A 16,646-nucleotide genomic window follows, 5' to 3' on the forward strand; every position below is an offset into this window, starting at 1 on the left:
TGTATTTTTTTTTTTTTTTCTTTTTTTGGTACCAGAGATTGGACTTGAGCACTTGGCCACTGAACCACATCCCCAGCCCTATTTTGTATTTTATTTACTGACAGGGTCTCACTGAGTTGCTTAGTGCCGTGCTTTTGCTGAGGCTGGCTTTGAACTCGTGATCCTCCTGCCTCAGCCTCCTGAACTGCTGGGATGACAGGCATGTGCCACTGTGCCCGGATATTTATTATATTTTGGGAGAAAAATATTTTCAAGTTTCTCAAAATGTAATGATCATTTCTACCAGTTGGGAGTTTAGCATTTGGTGAATGTTACATTGTTACTTAATGTTACCCTGCTGTGGACCCTTGTTGCTGCAGATCCCAGTGAGTTATAGGAGTAAGTGTGGGAAAGAGCTTCTCACAGCAGTTCAGCTGGCCCCGTCCTGTCCTCAGCGCAGAGTGGCCGCCACCTTTGAACGCTGGCCATGCAGGTGTATCTGGAGGCCCTGGCTCTGGAGCCATGCTGGGTCCTGGCCAGCCCTACCCCTGTGGGTGCTCTAGCATTTGCCTGGTCCATGGGAGGAGCTGCTGGTATGGGTGGACGTGGTGTCTCTAAATGTTGGAAATGAAGAGCATCTGTTTTTTAAATCAGCTAATATCATAGTCATCAAAAACGATAACAGAGTCGTCAGCTTTGTGTCCCTTTTCTGGCCTGTTTTTCGCTTCCATCCTCATGGTGTTTGAGCATATGATTTAACTCAGATTTTGTGATTTTCTTCTTAAATTGGCCATTGATGAGCACAGCCTGCCTTGTACTTCTGAGTCTAGGGTTAAAGGTTGCACGGCCTGGAGACGCAAATGAAACAAAATGACAATTTTAACTATCTCCTTGCAATCTCATCCCCAGATCAGCAATCGTGTGCTGTATGTGCTCTTCACACATGTGCAAGAGCTCTTTGGAAACGTGGTACTAAAGCAAGTGACAAGACCTCTGCGGTGGTCGAACATGGCCACCATGCCCACGCTGCCAGAGACCCAGGCGGGTATCAAGGAGGAGATCCGGAGACAGGTGCGTGCCTCACGCTGCACCATGCCTGCCACTCCGTGGCCCAGCATGGTGGAGCCAGGACAGTCTCTGCGTCCTGCACCTGTCCCCCTGTGTAGGAAGCCAGGCCTCTCCAGCTGGCGTTGGGTGCCACATAAGTCAGCATGTCCCGGTGGGAGAGCTTTGGTCTTGAGAACTGGAGACCTGGTGGGAACTCCTGTTCTGCTTCTTGTTAATGTACTGATTTCAGGTAAATCGCCAACCTCCTGAGGCGCTGGTGTCTTATTTTTTAAATAGATACCCATATGGGGCTGATATTAGGAGTTCCCGGTGAGATAATGTGAGAAGTCTCAGCCCAGGACAGTCACTGTCTCTAAGAAACCTCTGTTGTGTGGACAGAGTTGCTGATATTGCCACCTGGAAGTCCTTACCTTACTGATAAGCACCCTGGAATTTAGGGAAGTGAATAATTTATGTCACATGACTGCTAGGCTGTGCAACCAGAGTGAGGCCAAATCCTGGCTTTTCACTGTGCTACCTTGATGCAAGGGCTGCTCTGGGTATATAGATGAGAAAAACATTCAGGACTTTTAAGGAAATTTACATATATTTGACAATTTATGCATTTGCTTATTGTGCATGCACATTATCAAATCCTTGCTTCTCTTCCCTTATCTCTTCAAGTCCCCATTTCTCATCAGTTGATGGTGTGAGGGAAGGGCGCGGGGAGTGAGCGAGCTGCATCAGTGAGGGGGAACCCCACTCAGGCGGGCCAGGCGGGATTCACAGGCCCCCTGGAAGGCAGCACTACTGTTCATGCCACCGCTGGACGGAGAAGGAGCTAATCTGCACATGATTTTTATGTCGTGAGACATGGAGTACTATTTGGTATGTGCTGTTGTTTTCTAGGAGTTTCTTTTGAATTGTTTACATCGAGATCTGCAGGGTGGGATAAAGGATTTATTTAAAGAAGAAAGATTATGGGAAGTACAAAGAATTTTGACAGCCCTCAAAAGAAAACTGAGAGAAGCTAAAAGACAGGTGAGTGGATTTATTATTTTGGCATTTCATGTTTATATAAAATAATAAAACTGTGGATAGAGCCTTCTGCAGATAGCAGGCAGGCGGGTGACTTGTCTTCAGGCCCTGCTGGGGTAGCGGAAACCCAGGGGAAGAGTCGGCTCTTTGGAAAGTGCTTTGATGAGGGCTGCCTAGAAGGTCTTGGAGATGGGGGACGCTGTCACCTAATTCTAGGAAGAGTCCACAGCTGGACTCTGATTTTCTGGCCTCACCTGTAATGTTCAGCTGGGACTGGAGCTTCCCAGCGGCACCAGAGCAAGACGCCCCCCACTTCTGTACCATCTTAGGCCCATCCCGAGACCCAGTGGCGGGTCCTGAGAACACTAGCCGGTGCTCGCCAGGCTGAGAGAGCAGAAGGGGCACTGTGGGGTTGTGTGGGAAGACCGGGTGCTGCCCTGAGGGCGTCTCGACTGCTGTGCTTCACAGTAGCCCAGAGGACAGGCCCACAAAAGCTGCCACAGATGGGCTCCCTCCTCCTCTCCAGCCCCCAGCTTTTCTCCCATTCCCGTGCCTGGTTTTCATAGTCAAACTCTTCCCTTGGTGTATCAGCCTGGAATTGGAGCTAGTGACCTCTGCCCAGGCCTCACGAGGAGGCTGAAGCTCATCTCATCTGCTGTGATGCGAGCCTAATAGGAGTCTTAAAGCAGTGTGTGGTAAAGCAGCTAGAGGAAGCTGGGCGTGGTGCCCACACTGAGATCCAGTGATGCTGGAGGCTGAGACGTGAGGATCACAAGTTCAAGGCCAGCCTCAGCACCTTAGTGAGACTTGTCAGAAAAATTACAGAGGGCTGGGGGTATAGCTCAGAGCCCTCTAGGTTCTATCCCTAGTACCAAAAAAAAAAAAAAAAAAAAACGAGAGAAAGATGAGTGATAGGTTTAGTTTATAGGAGACTTGAGAAGCAAGAACCATACATAGTAGTGGGAGGAGGTGGGTGGCTGCTGGGAGCCATCAGGTGGTGGCGCAACCACGGGGCTCTCTGATGGTGGACTGTTCCATAGCATGATGATGGTCATTGTGGATGGTGGTCATCGTGGTCATTTGACTTTGTAGTTGTCGCAACTAGTTAAATCATACACTAAAAATGGACATGCTAGCAGCCCTTCAGAGCCCCACAGAGGGTCATTTATGCAGAAGGGTTCCAGAGCTGGCAGGCACACCCACTGGAAGGTGCATCTGCATGGTGCAGGCCGATTGGGCCCTATATCCTGTTCCAGGCCAGTTAGCAGCTGCCCGCCCTTGTATGTGGTTCACCTGTTCCTGTGACTCCTTCCAGTCATATGAAGTGAGAGGGAGGCTCCTGGATTGTGGTGGTGTGGATTCGCTAAGGATGTGTTCCCTATAGACTGACGGGTTCTCTTACTTGTCTTGTTCCACAGGAGTGTGAAACCAAGATTGCACAAGAGATAGCCTCAAAGGAGGACATTTCCAAAGAAGAAATGAATGAAAATGAAGAAGTCATAAACATTCTCCTTGCCCAGGTAAGCTAACTCTTTGTCTCCATTTTGTAAGTCTCTGAACTGTCAGTTTTAACTTACAGTATAAGAAACTCAACTCTAGGCTCTTTTCACCAAAATCACAGAAGGGGTCCAAGGGCCGAGCCTGTGGCTTTGGCACTGCCTCGTGTGTGCTGCAGGTTCAGCTGCAGGAGGGGTGGCCTTGTGCTGATTCTCCTTACAGGGTGCTACCTAAAGGTCCTGCTTAATCCCCTGAGTCCACCCCAAGTCTGAGGTGTTGTATCTACATGTTAGTGGCATTTGTTCCACATTAATGAGACCAGACTTGAGTATCTTAGAATATGTTCCTACTGTCTAAAATGTGGGATCCGTGAAGTGTAAGGTTAGGTTTTAAATGATTGCTGTTGCTGACAACATGTGGATGGTCCCATGTCTGCTGTGCAGGTGAAATCAGTTGTCAGAGGCAGGTTTTTATCTTTCATTGGTTCAGGTACAGAGCAGGCCTGAGCTCATGTCTTTCTGAATTCTCAGATCAGGTACACTGTTCTGGAAGTTTCCAGAATCCAACCAGAAAGGAATGGCATCGAGGCTCTGCCTGCCTGGTCTGTGTGGCCTTTGAGAAGCTCAGTGTGGCTCCCGGTCCTGCAGATTTGGGTGTTTCTGGCCCTTGCCTGGTCCAATGGGGGCACATAACTGCCCAGGAGTAGAGTCCTGGACCAGGCCATCACCCCAGGGTTTTCAGCCTGACTCTTTTTTTTTTTCCCCACCAATATGGGTTTATTTTTGTTATTGTAACATGTACAGCATTGGAATTGTATCATTTTATTTCTTTACTGGAGTATGCATTAAAAAAATACTAATACATTTGAAGCCAGCAGCAGTGACATACACCTAATCCCAGCTATCTGGGAGGCTGAAGCAAGAAGATCACAAGTTCAAGGCCAGCCTGAACAATATCACCAGACCCAGTCTCAAATAAACATATATATTTTTTATTTATATAATAAATAAATTATATTATAATTTATATAATAAATTAGGTTGGGGATGTGATTTAGTGGAATGCACCAGGGTTCAATCCCCAGTATCACCAAAAAACATTTAAGAAATATGACACATTAAGAAGGCCTCTGTAAACATAATCCTTTCTCAGTATAGTTTCCTATTTTGCTTCATATGTAAATAACTTAACCTATAAAATCATACATAAAACTATCAACTCTTACAGCCTAGAACTTCATACACATTTGAGAGTTTGAGAATAAATATTCTCTTTGATTTATAAATAACATGCAGTATTTACAGTGTTTAGTTTCATTCAAATGCTTATCACAAATTCTTATTATCTCCCAACTTGTTCTGCTAATAGACCTTTTCAGTTTACTGATAAAGATGCCATGAATTAAAAGTCATAATGGTCAAGTAAATATTAAAAAAAAAAAAAAAAAGGAGAATGTGGCTACGTAAATATCACTAAATCTTATTAAAACCACTTCAGCTTATATGCGTCAGCCTCCCTGGGTTGGCCAAAGCAGGAGCACCCGGGCTTCCTCCCGTTCACTCCTCCCGTTCACTCCTCCGGTTCCTGTTTGCTGGGAAGGAAAGAGCTGGCTGTGAAGGCCCACAGCCGGCTGCTCCTCCCACAGGCAGGGTCTGTGCAGCCTGGGTTTCACCAGCACTGCTGCTTTCCTCTAGGTTGGACTCTCTGGATCATGGGCAGAGAGTGATTTTTCCGTTCTCTTTTCCCGAAGCTGTGACTCGAGTTTTATAACTGGAAATTCTGCCAAAGCAGACAGTTCACCGTCTCCTCACAGGGTGGGATCTCCTCACAGCATGGCCTGCTAGGGTGCCTTCCGTGCCCTCCTCTCCTCCTCTGAGCTGCCCGCTCTTGGCTCCCTCCCTGCGGTGGTAGAAGGCCTGCGGGGACTCTGCCTCCTGGGAAGCCACTGTGGGCCAACCGCACCTGGCCTTGCAGGGTCCGGCCTTACAGCCGTGGCTGCAGGGGAGCAGGGAGAGAAGAGTCCTTCCTTCCAGAGGCTCTGTGTGCTGTATCAAGGCCTCTTCTCGGCCCAGGAAATCCTTCTTCTGGTTACACATTTTGTGCCTTGGGCTCGACACAGAACGGGGCTGAAGAGACCTCAGAGCAGTGACGTCGCCTAGGCTGGGAGCTGCGAGGGCTCACAGTGCTCTTCCTTTAGGAAAACGAGATCCTGACGGAGCAGGAAGAGCTCCTGGCCATGGAGCAGTTCCTGCGCCGGCAGATCGCCGCCGAGAAGGAGGAGATCGAGCGCCTCAGAGCCGAGATTGCCGAGATCCAGAGGTAGGGCAGGGGTGCCCAGGGCTCGGTGCTGCCCGGCGTCTCCTGCCCCCAGGCCCCCCTGAGCAGCAGCCTCTGGCTCCTGCAGATTCAGGAGCGGGGCTGGGTCTGAGGAAGGGGGGGACAGGCGCACCCCGTAAGGTGCCCCTGGGTCTGAGAGGGGGGGGACAGGCCCACCCCGTAAAGTGCCTCCGGGTCTGAGGGGGGACAGGTGCATCCTGTAAAGTGCCCCTGGGTCTGGGGGGGCGGCAGGCACACCCTGTAAAGTGCCCCCAGGTCTGAGGAGGGGGGGACAAGCGCGCCCTATAAAGTGCCCCTGGATCTGAGGACGGGGTGCCAGGCACACCCTGTAAAGTGCCTCTGGGTCTGATGGGGGGGTGACAGGCGCACCCCATAAAGTGCCCCTGGGTCTGAGGAAGGGGGGACAGGTGCACTCTGTAAAGTGCCCCTGGGTCTGAGGAGGTGGGGGACAGGCACACCCTGTAAGGTGCCCCTGGGTCTGAGGGGGGGGGATAGACGCACCCCGTAAAGTGCCCGTAAAGTGCCCCTGGGTCTGGGGCGGGGCAGTGTACCTCATAAAGCGCCCTGGCCTCTCCCCACAGTCGCCAGCAGCATGGCCGGAGCGAGACAGAGGAGTACTCCTCAGAGAGCGAGAGCGAGAGCGAGGACGAGGAGGAGCTGCAGCTCATCCTGGAGGACTTGCAGAGGCAGAACGAGGAGCTGGAGGTGCATGCGGGTGGCTGGGCGGGGGTTTCCGGAAGGCTGTGGGTGCACTCTGCCTCTGGGCTTTCCTGGGCCATGGCTCAGAGGATCTTAGGGGGATCACACCCCAGAGTTGGTGGGCCTGGGCTGCTGGCAGGGTGTCCTCAGGCGGGTGTGATGTGTGGTGACCCCAGTGATGGAGCGCCTCCTGGACCCACCCGCAGAGGCCAGTGCACCTGGCCGCCTTCCCATGGGGCCCCCATCCCCACTCTGGGCCCAGGGGAGAGGCCACTTGCCTGGCAGGGAGACGGTCTCTGTTCCCAGACAGGAGCAGCACAGTCAGGCTAGTGGAGGGAGCAGGCCCGGGTCTCCCTGAGGGCCGAGTGGTGACTGCTTCCCTGGCCTTCAGCCCACAAAGCAGCGGTGAGCCGTGGCTCTCGGGAACTGGGGCCAGGGCACAGTTAGCGGGCGGCAGGCCGGGTGCTCAGGCCCTCCCTCCTCCCTGAGTGAAGCAGCTCCACTCCCCTCGGTGGCTCGCTCGGTGGCTGGGGCCAAGCGTGCCACGCCTGCCCGAGGACAGAAGAAGGCCGGGCAGGAGCGTGGCAGGTTCCGGGCTGCTCGGCCACGGGGCAGGCCCCTATCTCGGCACATGTTAAAGTGAAACAGACCGGGGGCAGCTGGGGGTGATGGGCCTGGGGTTCCGTCCCCAATACAGATAGGTGGTGGCCTGCGATGATGAGTGAGCCGAGACAGGACCGCGGAGTCCTCCAGAAGCGTGGGGCAGAGTGCCGAGCGGCTGCCCTGGAGGCCCAAAGTTGGGGCAGTCACCACTGCAGGGGGAGGCCTTGGGAAGGCCTCGAGGGGGCCCTTAGTCTGCTTCCCTTCCGTGTTACGGGGCATGTCGCAGTCCTGAAGCACAGAAGCAAAATCCCAAGCAAGTCCTTAGGGTGGGGGCAGGGGTGAGCTGCCGCAGCAGAGAGTGGCAGGTGGGACCCAAGTGCCATCTCCCTTCCAGGCAGGTGGCCTCTCCACTGGGCCGAGTGGCGCTGCCTTCCCCTTCAGGTGGGAGGGAGGATTCGGCCAGGTGCTGCGGGAGCCCGCTGTGCCCACCCTCACGAGGCCGACACCCTCAGCCCCACTGCCCGGAGCTGGGCACACCCGGGAGGAAGGGGGTGGGCAGTGTGGGTCTGCTGCCGCTCAGCACCCCCGACTCTGCGGAGTGGGTGCTGCTATCCAGGGTGGACGGTGGCTTTCTGTAGGCTGAGTGGCCCCGTTCACAGGAGGGACAGCCCTGTCATAGAGGGATCCGCTCCCACCCTGCCTGACTCCTCCCTCTCTATTGCTAATGTCCCTTCTCTTTTGTCCTTAAAGCTTTGGGAAGCTAGGCTGTCCCTCTGTTCCCAGCACTAGGGTGCTCATTCAGGCCACCATGTCCTTTCTGCATGGTGACGCTTTGCAGCCGGGGTGACGCTTTGAAGATGGGGTCATGCTCTGGAGTCAGGTCCTGGGCTGGCGTGGGGCGGAGTCCTGCTGCCCTGCTGGCCGCCCTCTGACCGCCTCTCTCTGACACTCTCAAGATAAAGAACAACCACTTGAACCAGGCCGTCCATGAGGAGCGCGAGGCCATCATCGAGCTGCGGGTGCAGCTGCGCCTGCTCCAGACACAGCGTGCCAGGGCCGAGCAGCCCGAGGACGAGGAGCCCCGCGACGGTGCGCCCGAGGCGAAGGCTGGCAAGGAGCCCGCGAAGCCGTCGCCCAGCAGAGACCGCCGGGAGACGCCCCTCTGAGCGCCCGGGCAGTGGCGCTGGAAGGTGCCTGTGGCCCAGAGTGCCCAGCGCGGCCGGCGCTGTCCCTTCTGTAAAGACGCCTTCTCTCCTCAGACTCCTCGTCACGTCGGCTCGTCAGGCTCAGGGTCCCAGGGACGGAGCAGCGGACGTTTTCCAGATAGTGTCAGCTTATGGGGAATTAATTTTCTTTGTTAACTTAAAATAACTATTTTAACCCTTGAGTGGCTTCTTTTTAAACCAAAAAATCGTGTTTCTTTGCTTTTCTATCACAGCAGAATCAGGATCTCATTAAGGTGGGGACACCAAGCCAGGTCTCTGCGCCGCCTGTGGCTGCGGCCCGGGCTCCTGCTTGTGCCTTTCACACCTCCTCGGTGCAGACCATTCGGGGAGCTGCCTCCCTTGTGCCGGCCGGCCGGTGGCTCTCGGGTCCCTTTGCCCACTGTAGCCCTCCCACAGTTCTGAACCACAGTCCGCAGCCCGACACCAGGTGGCCTCGGTGGCAGGCGGAGGCTGCGTGGAGCCTGCCCGCCCTGCCCGCAGGCTCCGGCTACTCACTGCCAGTGATCAGCAGAGGCCTTTGCACTGGGGCGGCCGGAGGCGGCCCCCTCGCCCCGAGGCATCCACCCACCAATGTTTCTCAAACCCGAAACCTTCCGTGTGACAGACCCTCCCGTCAGCAGTGACCTGGATTGCTTGCTTGGGCTAGAATGTACCCGTCTCTGCCTGAATAAGCCATATGTATGCTCCTACACCAAGGTAGGTCGTCCCTGCCCTTAGTGAGCCCGCTGAGGGACCCCGACGACAGGATCGAGCAATAGGAAGAGACGCCTCCTGGGGGTAACTGGGACGCCCCTTTTGCTTCTGGCCCGTCAGATCAGATGGCTGCTGGGAGGCTCCTGGGAGGCCAGGCTCCTGAGGCAGCTGCTCGCTGGCTGGCCCCGAGAGGCCGCCTGCAGCTCTGCAGACAGACCCCATGCACCCCGAGGCCCTGTCCTCCTCCTGGTTAGTATTTATTTCCAGCACCTGTCTGATGCGGTTTTTTATCCTCTACCTATTGCACTGTTGTGACTTGTCGGCCATTATTTGATTTTTGTACGAAAAAAAGCTTTGTTATAGAAATCAGCATACTATTTTTTTAAATCTGGAGAGAAGATATTATGGTGACTGAAATATGGTCAGGTGTCAAATATAAATGTATAAACGCCTTCTTGCTGTTCTGTCCGACATCTTACGTTCATTTTGTATTTGCTGGCAATACTGAAGGTTTCTTCTGTTGGTGTGAACTCTGATTTCTACAATGGTATCATGGGTTTTTAAAATCAGTGTCTCGTTACAACTGTCTCAGTGTTGGTGAACTAATTTTTGCCAGGACCATTATTGATTGAGCAAATAAATTCAACAGCCATTGGGGAAACGCCGCCTGCTGTGACCTCGTGCACCTTCTTTCTCTGGAACAGCCGAGCAGGCTATGGCTGAGGGGTGGGTCTGGGCACTTCCTCACGGGCAGGAATGCCTTGCCTGGCGTGTCCCCCTTGTGTGCCTCTGATGGCCACCTCAGTCCTGCACCCCTCTTCCCGAGAGGAACCTAGGAAGCGGCACAGGGAGCCTGAGGCGGGTGTCCTCCCCAGCAAGGAGGGCTCCCCACCAGCACTGTGGTGGGGGTCCCGGCTGGCGTCTGTTCATATCTGTTGCCCTCACTTCCGGTGGAGATGTACAGAGTGGCCCATCCCAGTGACTAACCCAACCTGGGTTTGCAAACCCCGCTGTGGGCTGCCAGTGGTCTGCAGGGGAGGCTAGGGCTCCTCTCACCTGCCGCCGGCCCAGCAAGGCCCAGGTGACGCGTTCACAGAAGTGGGCGTTTCAGACGAGAGGTCGATATGTGTGTGTGTGGTCAGTTTTTCCACTGCTGTGGCCAGACTAGCTGGCAGAATAACCTAGAGGAGGAAACGTGTTTCGGAGGTCACTCCATGGTCAGCTGACACCGTATGCCTGGACTCGGTGGTGCAGAGCGTCGTGGCACAGGAAGCAGACAGTGCCCTGCTCACAGGTACAAAAGACCTGCCACGGCAGGACCTGCTCTGGCCAGCACACCTTACCTAAGCGAAGTGGCCACCTGGTTAATCCATGTCAGTGAATTAATCCACTTGTTAGGTCACATCCCTCGTTATCTAATTTCACCTCTGAAACCTCTCAAGTTGCCGCACACATGAACTTTTGGGGGACATCTCATGTCTAAGCCATAACCTTTCAACCCTAGCCCTCCAAAGCTCTTGCCCATCTCACAGTGCAGAACCCATGCAGTGCGTTTCCAAGAGGTTCCCCATATGCTGTTTTTTTTTTTGTTGTTGTTGTGGTGGACACAATACCTTTATTTATTTACCTATATGTGGTGCTGAGGAGCGAATCCAGGGCCACATGTGCTAGGCAAGGGCTCTGCCGCTGAGCCCAGCCCAGCCCAGCCCAAGATTCCCCTTACTCTTAACAGTCTCAGCGTTACCCCAATGTCAAATCCCAAACCTCCTCAGACTCAAACTCTCAGCATGAGCCTCTTTAAAAGTTGAAGGACAAGTCACATGTGCCTAATATACAATGGCACAGAGTAAACCTCCATCCCGAAGGGGAGAAGCCAGGCATGGGGGCTGGGATGGGACGAGGAAGACTGAAACCAGCTGGCAAGCAAGTGTAGGGACAGCTGCACACCAGCCGGCTTCGCACCTGTGGCCTGCTCCACTTCTCTCCAAGGTCGTGGGGTTCGTCCCTGTGGCCTTGGTGGTGGCCCATGTGACCTGTTTCCAGGTGGTTCCACAGCTTTGGTTTCCCTCCCACGTGTCCATGCATCGCCCTGTCAGCAGCAGCCACAGGACTCCGGCCCTCTGCGCTCTGCCTGGCCCCAGGCCTTCCTCTGAAACTTGGTGGGAGCCTCCAGGACCCCTGCATCCAGCACCCTGTTTTCTTGCAGAACCAGCCACATGGTTTGTCTGGAGCAGTAGCCAGGACCCAGCTGCAGTGCCTGAGCACCTGGTGGCTGAGCATTGTGAGACACTTTCCTAGCTGCTCTACAAGCAGGGCACCCCGCTGGTCTTTTCTCAAAGGAACTTTTACTTTCACATCTTTGAGCCTGAGGTGGATGTGGTCTTGCCACTTTCTGCCTGATGTTTCTGGGTGAAGTGCTCAGCTTCTCTGTAACCCCTCTAACGACCATAACAACTACACCTTCCTCAGCCCAGTTTTACTTGCACTTTTCTGGCCAAACTGCAAGTTTCTAAAACCCTTCTGCTCCTGATGACTGCAGTAAACATGGTTAAAAGTCACCAGCAATATCCAAGCCACCCCCTGAATGCTGGGCTACCTTGAAATTTCCTCTGTTAGTTCATCACTTTCTTTTTTTTTTAATACCAAGGATTGAACCCAGGGGCATCCAACCACCTAACCACATCTCCAACCTTTTTTTTTTTTTTTCCCATTTAGAGAGAGGGTCTTGCTAACTTGCTTAGGGCCCTGCTAAGTTTCTGGGGCTGGCTTTGAATTTGTGATCTTCCTGCCTCAGCCTCCTGAGCCACTGGGATGACAGGTATGTGCCACCACATGTCAGTCCATCACTTTTAAATTCAATCTCACAGAAAGTTGGACACAAAATATAGACAACTTCTTTGCCAGAACATAATAGAGCTATCCTCCTCTGAAACCTGATGAGCCCAGTCTTTACTGTCCACAGTCCTGTTGGCATTCTATCTTCTGAGCTTCCACCAGAATCACCCTTTAAGCTCTGTGTATAGCATTCCAAGATGGGACCTAGTGCCTGTGTGACATTTTTTTCATTGCAACTTCTTCTCTGCTGTAGAATACATTTCTTTTTATTTGACAGTCTTTATTGAATCAGCACCAGGTACAATGAATACTAGAATACCTTAAAAGCAAACCCACCTTTGGAGCCTAGCCAACTGACCAGGCAGCAGACTGGGCTTTCTGGAATGTTCCATTATGTGTTTCTGGTTGTGATGCAGGAACTTCGTGCTCCTTGCTGTCATTCAAGGTCCAGGGGGAAGGTCTTGAGTCATGGAGAAAGCAAAGACTTCAAAACAAGGTAGATGGACATTGTCCCAGCACGTATGATGAGAAACTTCTGTGCTAGGACTGAGGAGACCCGTGAAGTGCCAGGAAGGGACCTGAAGGAGTCCTTAAGTCTCGCCCACGGGCTCCTTTGGTGGAGCATAAAGACAGAGCTGCTGCTGTGTTCCTCCCTCCCCCTCACACCTGCAACTTGATGGCTTCTCCCTCTTTAGTTTGGGGACTTTGCTGTTACATTAGCATGACACAAAAGAAGGTTTTCTAGTACAGCAGAGGCGGGAGGAGCATCAGGTGTATCCACAGTATCAAAGTCACATCTGCTGTCTGTCTCATCCTCTGGTGTCCCTGAATTTGCTGCGCCCACAGGCCCTAGGCACCCGTCCCATCCCTCTTGGCTCCCACAGTGCTTGACTTGGGTGGCTGAGCCGACACTTGGCAGTGCTGCTAAGTGGCACTGAGCTGTGGGCAGGTCTCCTGCCAGCAAATGGCTTCCAGAGAAGGGCCGCGTGTACGGCAGAGCCTGGGCCTTACGGGAACCACATGCCCACCCTTCGCAACCTCCCCAGCTGTTTAACAGGGCAGAAGTGTACACGTGTGTCCCCAGTGCTGGTCGTCAGCATTATCCTCAAGTCGTCCCCTGCAAGACGAGGTGTCTGACTTATCACTGTATCACAACGTCCCAGAGCCAGTCAGAACAAGATGATGGTTCATTTGTCAGCTGCACCCAGGACAGCATGGCAGGGACGCTCCTGCCATGGGCCATGGCCATCTCTGCAGTCACCACTAGCCATGGGGTCAGAGCAGGGGAGATGGACAGGGATGGCTGAGCGCCAGCTATAAGCGGAGAGGGCCAGGGCCTCCTCTTTGAAAGGCTACCTTTCTGGAAAAGCCCAGCCAACTCTGCTTCCCTTGTAGGGACTTTTAAAAACCTTGCCCCACATGACCGCCTGTGAAGAGAGGTCTGCACAGCAGGTGCCATCTGCTCTGGAGAGGAGGCTGGGAGGCGAGGCTGGTGGCCCTGCAGGCTAAGCCAGGCCGTCCTGGGTGTCTGCCCCCCGGAGGGCCCCCGGGGAGGGCGTGGGGCGGGTTCTGGGCCTGAGCCTGCTCATGTTGCCCTTCCTAGGGGTGACCTGTCATGTGTGGACGCCCCTCGCCTGCGCTTCAGCCAGCAGGGATGATCTCTCGTACTCCTGGGTCTTGGGCGACTGGAACCGGGCCTTGTGTTCTGATTTGCCAGGTCTGACCATCTTGCTGTCTCCACTGGCAGATGGTCCAGAGGTCAGGATGACCAGGATGACCGGAGAGGCTGGTTGAGAAGAGAAACCAGAACCACCAAGTGTGGGACCAAGCGCAGGGCACCCCAGGACCTGGTTGGAGGCGAGGTCAGAGGGGAGGTCGGAGGGAAGGTCGGAGGGAGGTCAGAGGGGAGTGGGAAACAGAACCCTCAGTTCTCTGCCCCCAACTTAAAATGCCAGTGTGAACAGCCTGATTCGGAGCCAGGGGCTGCCATGATGTGGGTAGGCAGAGTGGGCCTCCCCAGGGGTCGTGAGCCTCGACACAGGGCCAGTGCAAGTGGTCAGACGTCTTCGTGCTTTGAGAAGCGAGTGCCACAGCAGCACATTCCTCCTGGGCTTGGCTACCAGAGTCTCCCTGGGAACCAGGTCTCAGCCCACCCAGACCTACAGATGGGGTCTGCATCTGAGGGGGTCCCCAGCCACTGACACACGGGAACATGGCCGGACGCTCTCCTCAATCACCAATGTCGCCAGCTTTCAGAACCAGCTAACCTGGGGTGGGGCTGGCTCAGCGGCAGAGCGCTCGCCTGGCACGTGTGAGGCCCTGGGTTCGAGCCCCAGCACCACATAAAACTAAATAAATAAAGGTTGTGTCCATCTAAAAATAAAAGCAAACACAACAACTAAGCCACCCAGCAGAGTCTGTGGTCCCGCTGCCCACCTCCTGAGCCCTCCCTGTCCCCTGTCCTCCACACCTTAGCTCCTGGGGGCCAGGCTGGCCCTGCACTATGCTGGCATCTGCTGGGGACAAGTCTGACTCAAGGATCTCTGTCAAGAACTGTGAGCTGTGCCTTATGAACAGGTCAAAATGCTACTCGCAGCTGCCTGGCAGCCAATTAGTGACAATTACTGACATCCAGCGTGGAATAGTCACACAGCACAGGAGCTGACTGAAGCTGGGGGTGGATGGCGCACACCTGGGATCCCAGTGACTCTGAGGCTGAGGAAGGGGGATCTCAAGTTCAAGGCCATCCTCAGCAACTCAGTGAGACCCCGTCTCAAATATAAGAAAGGGGGCTGGGGTATTGGCCCAGTGTGTGGCACTGGGTTCCATCCTTAGCACTATATAAAACTAGCTAAATAAAGGCACTATGTCCATCTACAACTAAAAATCATCAAAAAGAATTAAGAACGGTCAGGGGAGGTGGCTCAGTGACAAGCCCCCGCCAAACCCACGTTTTGAGCTTGGAGTTGCTCTTTTCCTCCCTCGCCTCATCATCAGTTCCATCCTGAACTATCCACAGAAGCGTTCCTGCGCACCAGGGGCTGGGCCTGCCCGTGTCATCTCCCCACAGCGGTCAGCACAGTCTTGATGACCACGCAGCCCCTGAACTGTTTGGGGACTTTTGCCCCAACCTTCCCAGGCCAGGCACAACCCGCTCCCCTGGACATAGACTGGCCCAATGTAAAGGGGAACTTCTGTCAACCAAGAGAAGGGAGCAGGTGTCACACCAATGCCCAGAGAGGATGACAAGCCCCAAGGAGGCGTCCCTGCCCCATGGCTGCAGACCCCCGAGGCAGGCATCCCTGCCAGAGGCAGGCACACTGACCACTGTACCACCGGGACTTCAGGACATAGCTCACGCGGCCCCTCAAGCAGCCGAGCAGGTAGCCTGGCTTCCTGGGGAGTCAACAAGGGCCACAGGGAACCCACAAAGGTGGAAAAACTTCCTCCTCCCAAACAAGGGGAGGGCAAGCGGGTGCTGCCAGGGGAGGCTAGGGGTGGGAAACTGCAGTCACACCAGTTCCTGGGGGACTGAAAGATGTGGCTGTCCTCTCCATCCCCAGTTTCTCAAAAGCCCCTAGTGGCTCAGGACGGTCTCAGATTAGCTCCCGCATTAGACCCTATCACGCATTCATTCCCATTTGTATTATTTACATGCTGGTTTTTTTTTTTGGGGGGGGGGACCTCGAGATTAAACCCAGGGCCCTCAACCCCTACACCCCAGCCCTGTTTTGGATTTGATTTAGAGACAGGACCTCACTGAGTTGCTTAGGGCCTCACTGTTGCTGAAGCTGGCTTTGAACTTGCCATCCGCCTGCCTCAGCCTCCCGAGTCCTGGGGTGACAGGCGTGGGCCACCGTGCCCAGCACTACATGCTGTTTGTTGTCCTTGGTACTGGGGAGAGAACCCCGGGCTCTTTACCACTGAGCTACCACCCAGACCATATTTGAGACAGGGGCTGACTAGGCTGCCCAGACTGGCCTACAACTCGCTCTCCTGCCTTGGCCAAGTGGCTGTGATGACAGGTGTGGCCACCATGCCAGCGCAGACAACTGTTATGGGAATGTCACCTTTTTATGTTTGCCGGTTTTTCCGCATCCTGGATGGAGATTTCATGAGCTCTGGACACATGTCCCCTCTTTGCACGGTTCCATGCTGCTTAGATGCCCAGTTTTCTCTCTCAGCAGAGCTTGTGCAGTGAGGGCTGTACAGTGGACAGGACCCAGCGCCCCTTCCTGAAGGAAGGCCATCCCTCAGCTCACCGTGCACACCACAGCCACCAGCAGACAGGGGTGGCCAGAGAGGGGCTCGTCAGCTGGCCCAGCATGGGAGAACCTGGGACGCACTGATGGGAGCTGCTAAATGACGTGGTGCCTGTGTCCACTCACGTGGGAACTGAGGTCACACAGGGAAACCAAGAGGGGACTGGAGGGCAGCAGCACCAAGCCAGAGAGCCGGCTTGGGCACTCTGACACCCCAGGCATGAGCTCTCCACGCCGAAGTGCACATCCCCACTGCCACCTTCTAAAAGGCAGCTGTGCAGGACACATTGCGGTGCACAGGGCCGAGTCCTGAGGGAAGAGGGCGTCACGGTGGGAATAGCAGGAAGCCCGCACCTCGGATCTCGGCTAAGGGACATCGGGAGGTCCCATCTGCTGGTTGGCATTTGCCTGGACGCCCCCCCCCCCCCCC

At 54.4% G+C, this 16,646-nt stretch overlaps 1 protein-coding gene and 1 long non-coding RNA gene across 4 annotated transcripts in view; one reads left to right on the forward strand and one right to left on the reverse strand.

Annotated features, from left to right (window-relative positions):
- Positions 1–9,784, forward strand: part of Ralbp1 (ralA binding protein 1) — a 34,044-nt gene extending 24,260 nt beyond the window's left edge. For all 3 annotated transcript variants that reach the window (XM_015506034.2, XM_048806736.1, XM_048806735.1), the window contains exons 5-10: positions 889–1,050; positions 1,936–2,067; positions 3,483–3,584; positions 5,759–5,880; positions 6,480–6,603; positions 8,157–9,784. In XM_015506034.2, coding sequence (XP_015361520.1) covers positions 889–1,050; positions 1,936–2,067; positions 3,483–3,584; positions 5,759–5,880; positions 6,480–6,603; positions 8,157–8,366 — 852 coding nt within the window. In that variant the 3' untranslated portion in view covers positions 8,367–9,784. The remainder of the gene's footprint in view (positions 1–888; positions 1,051–1,935; positions 2,068–3,482; positions 3,585–5,758; positions 5,881–6,479; positions 6,604–8,156) is intronic.
- Positions 2,330–5,880, reverse strand: LOC125617875. The gene is made up of 3 exons (XR_007348996.1): positions 5,743–5,880; positions 5,054–5,058; positions 2,330–2,343 (listed from the first exon to the last, which is right to left on the reverse strand). It is a non-coding gene; the product is annotated as an uncharacterized LOC125617875 (long non-coding RNA).
- Positions 9,785–16,646: the final 6,862 nt, after the last annotated feature.

The sequence above is a fragment of the Marmota marmota genome, unplaced genomic scaffold (genome assembly GCF_001458135.2).
Source record: "Marmota marmota marmota unplaced genomic scaffold, marMar, whole genome shotgun sequence".
Taxonomy (NCBI): domain Eukaryota; kingdom Metazoa; phylum Chordata; class Mammalia; order Rodentia; family Sciuridae; genus Marmota; species Marmota marmota.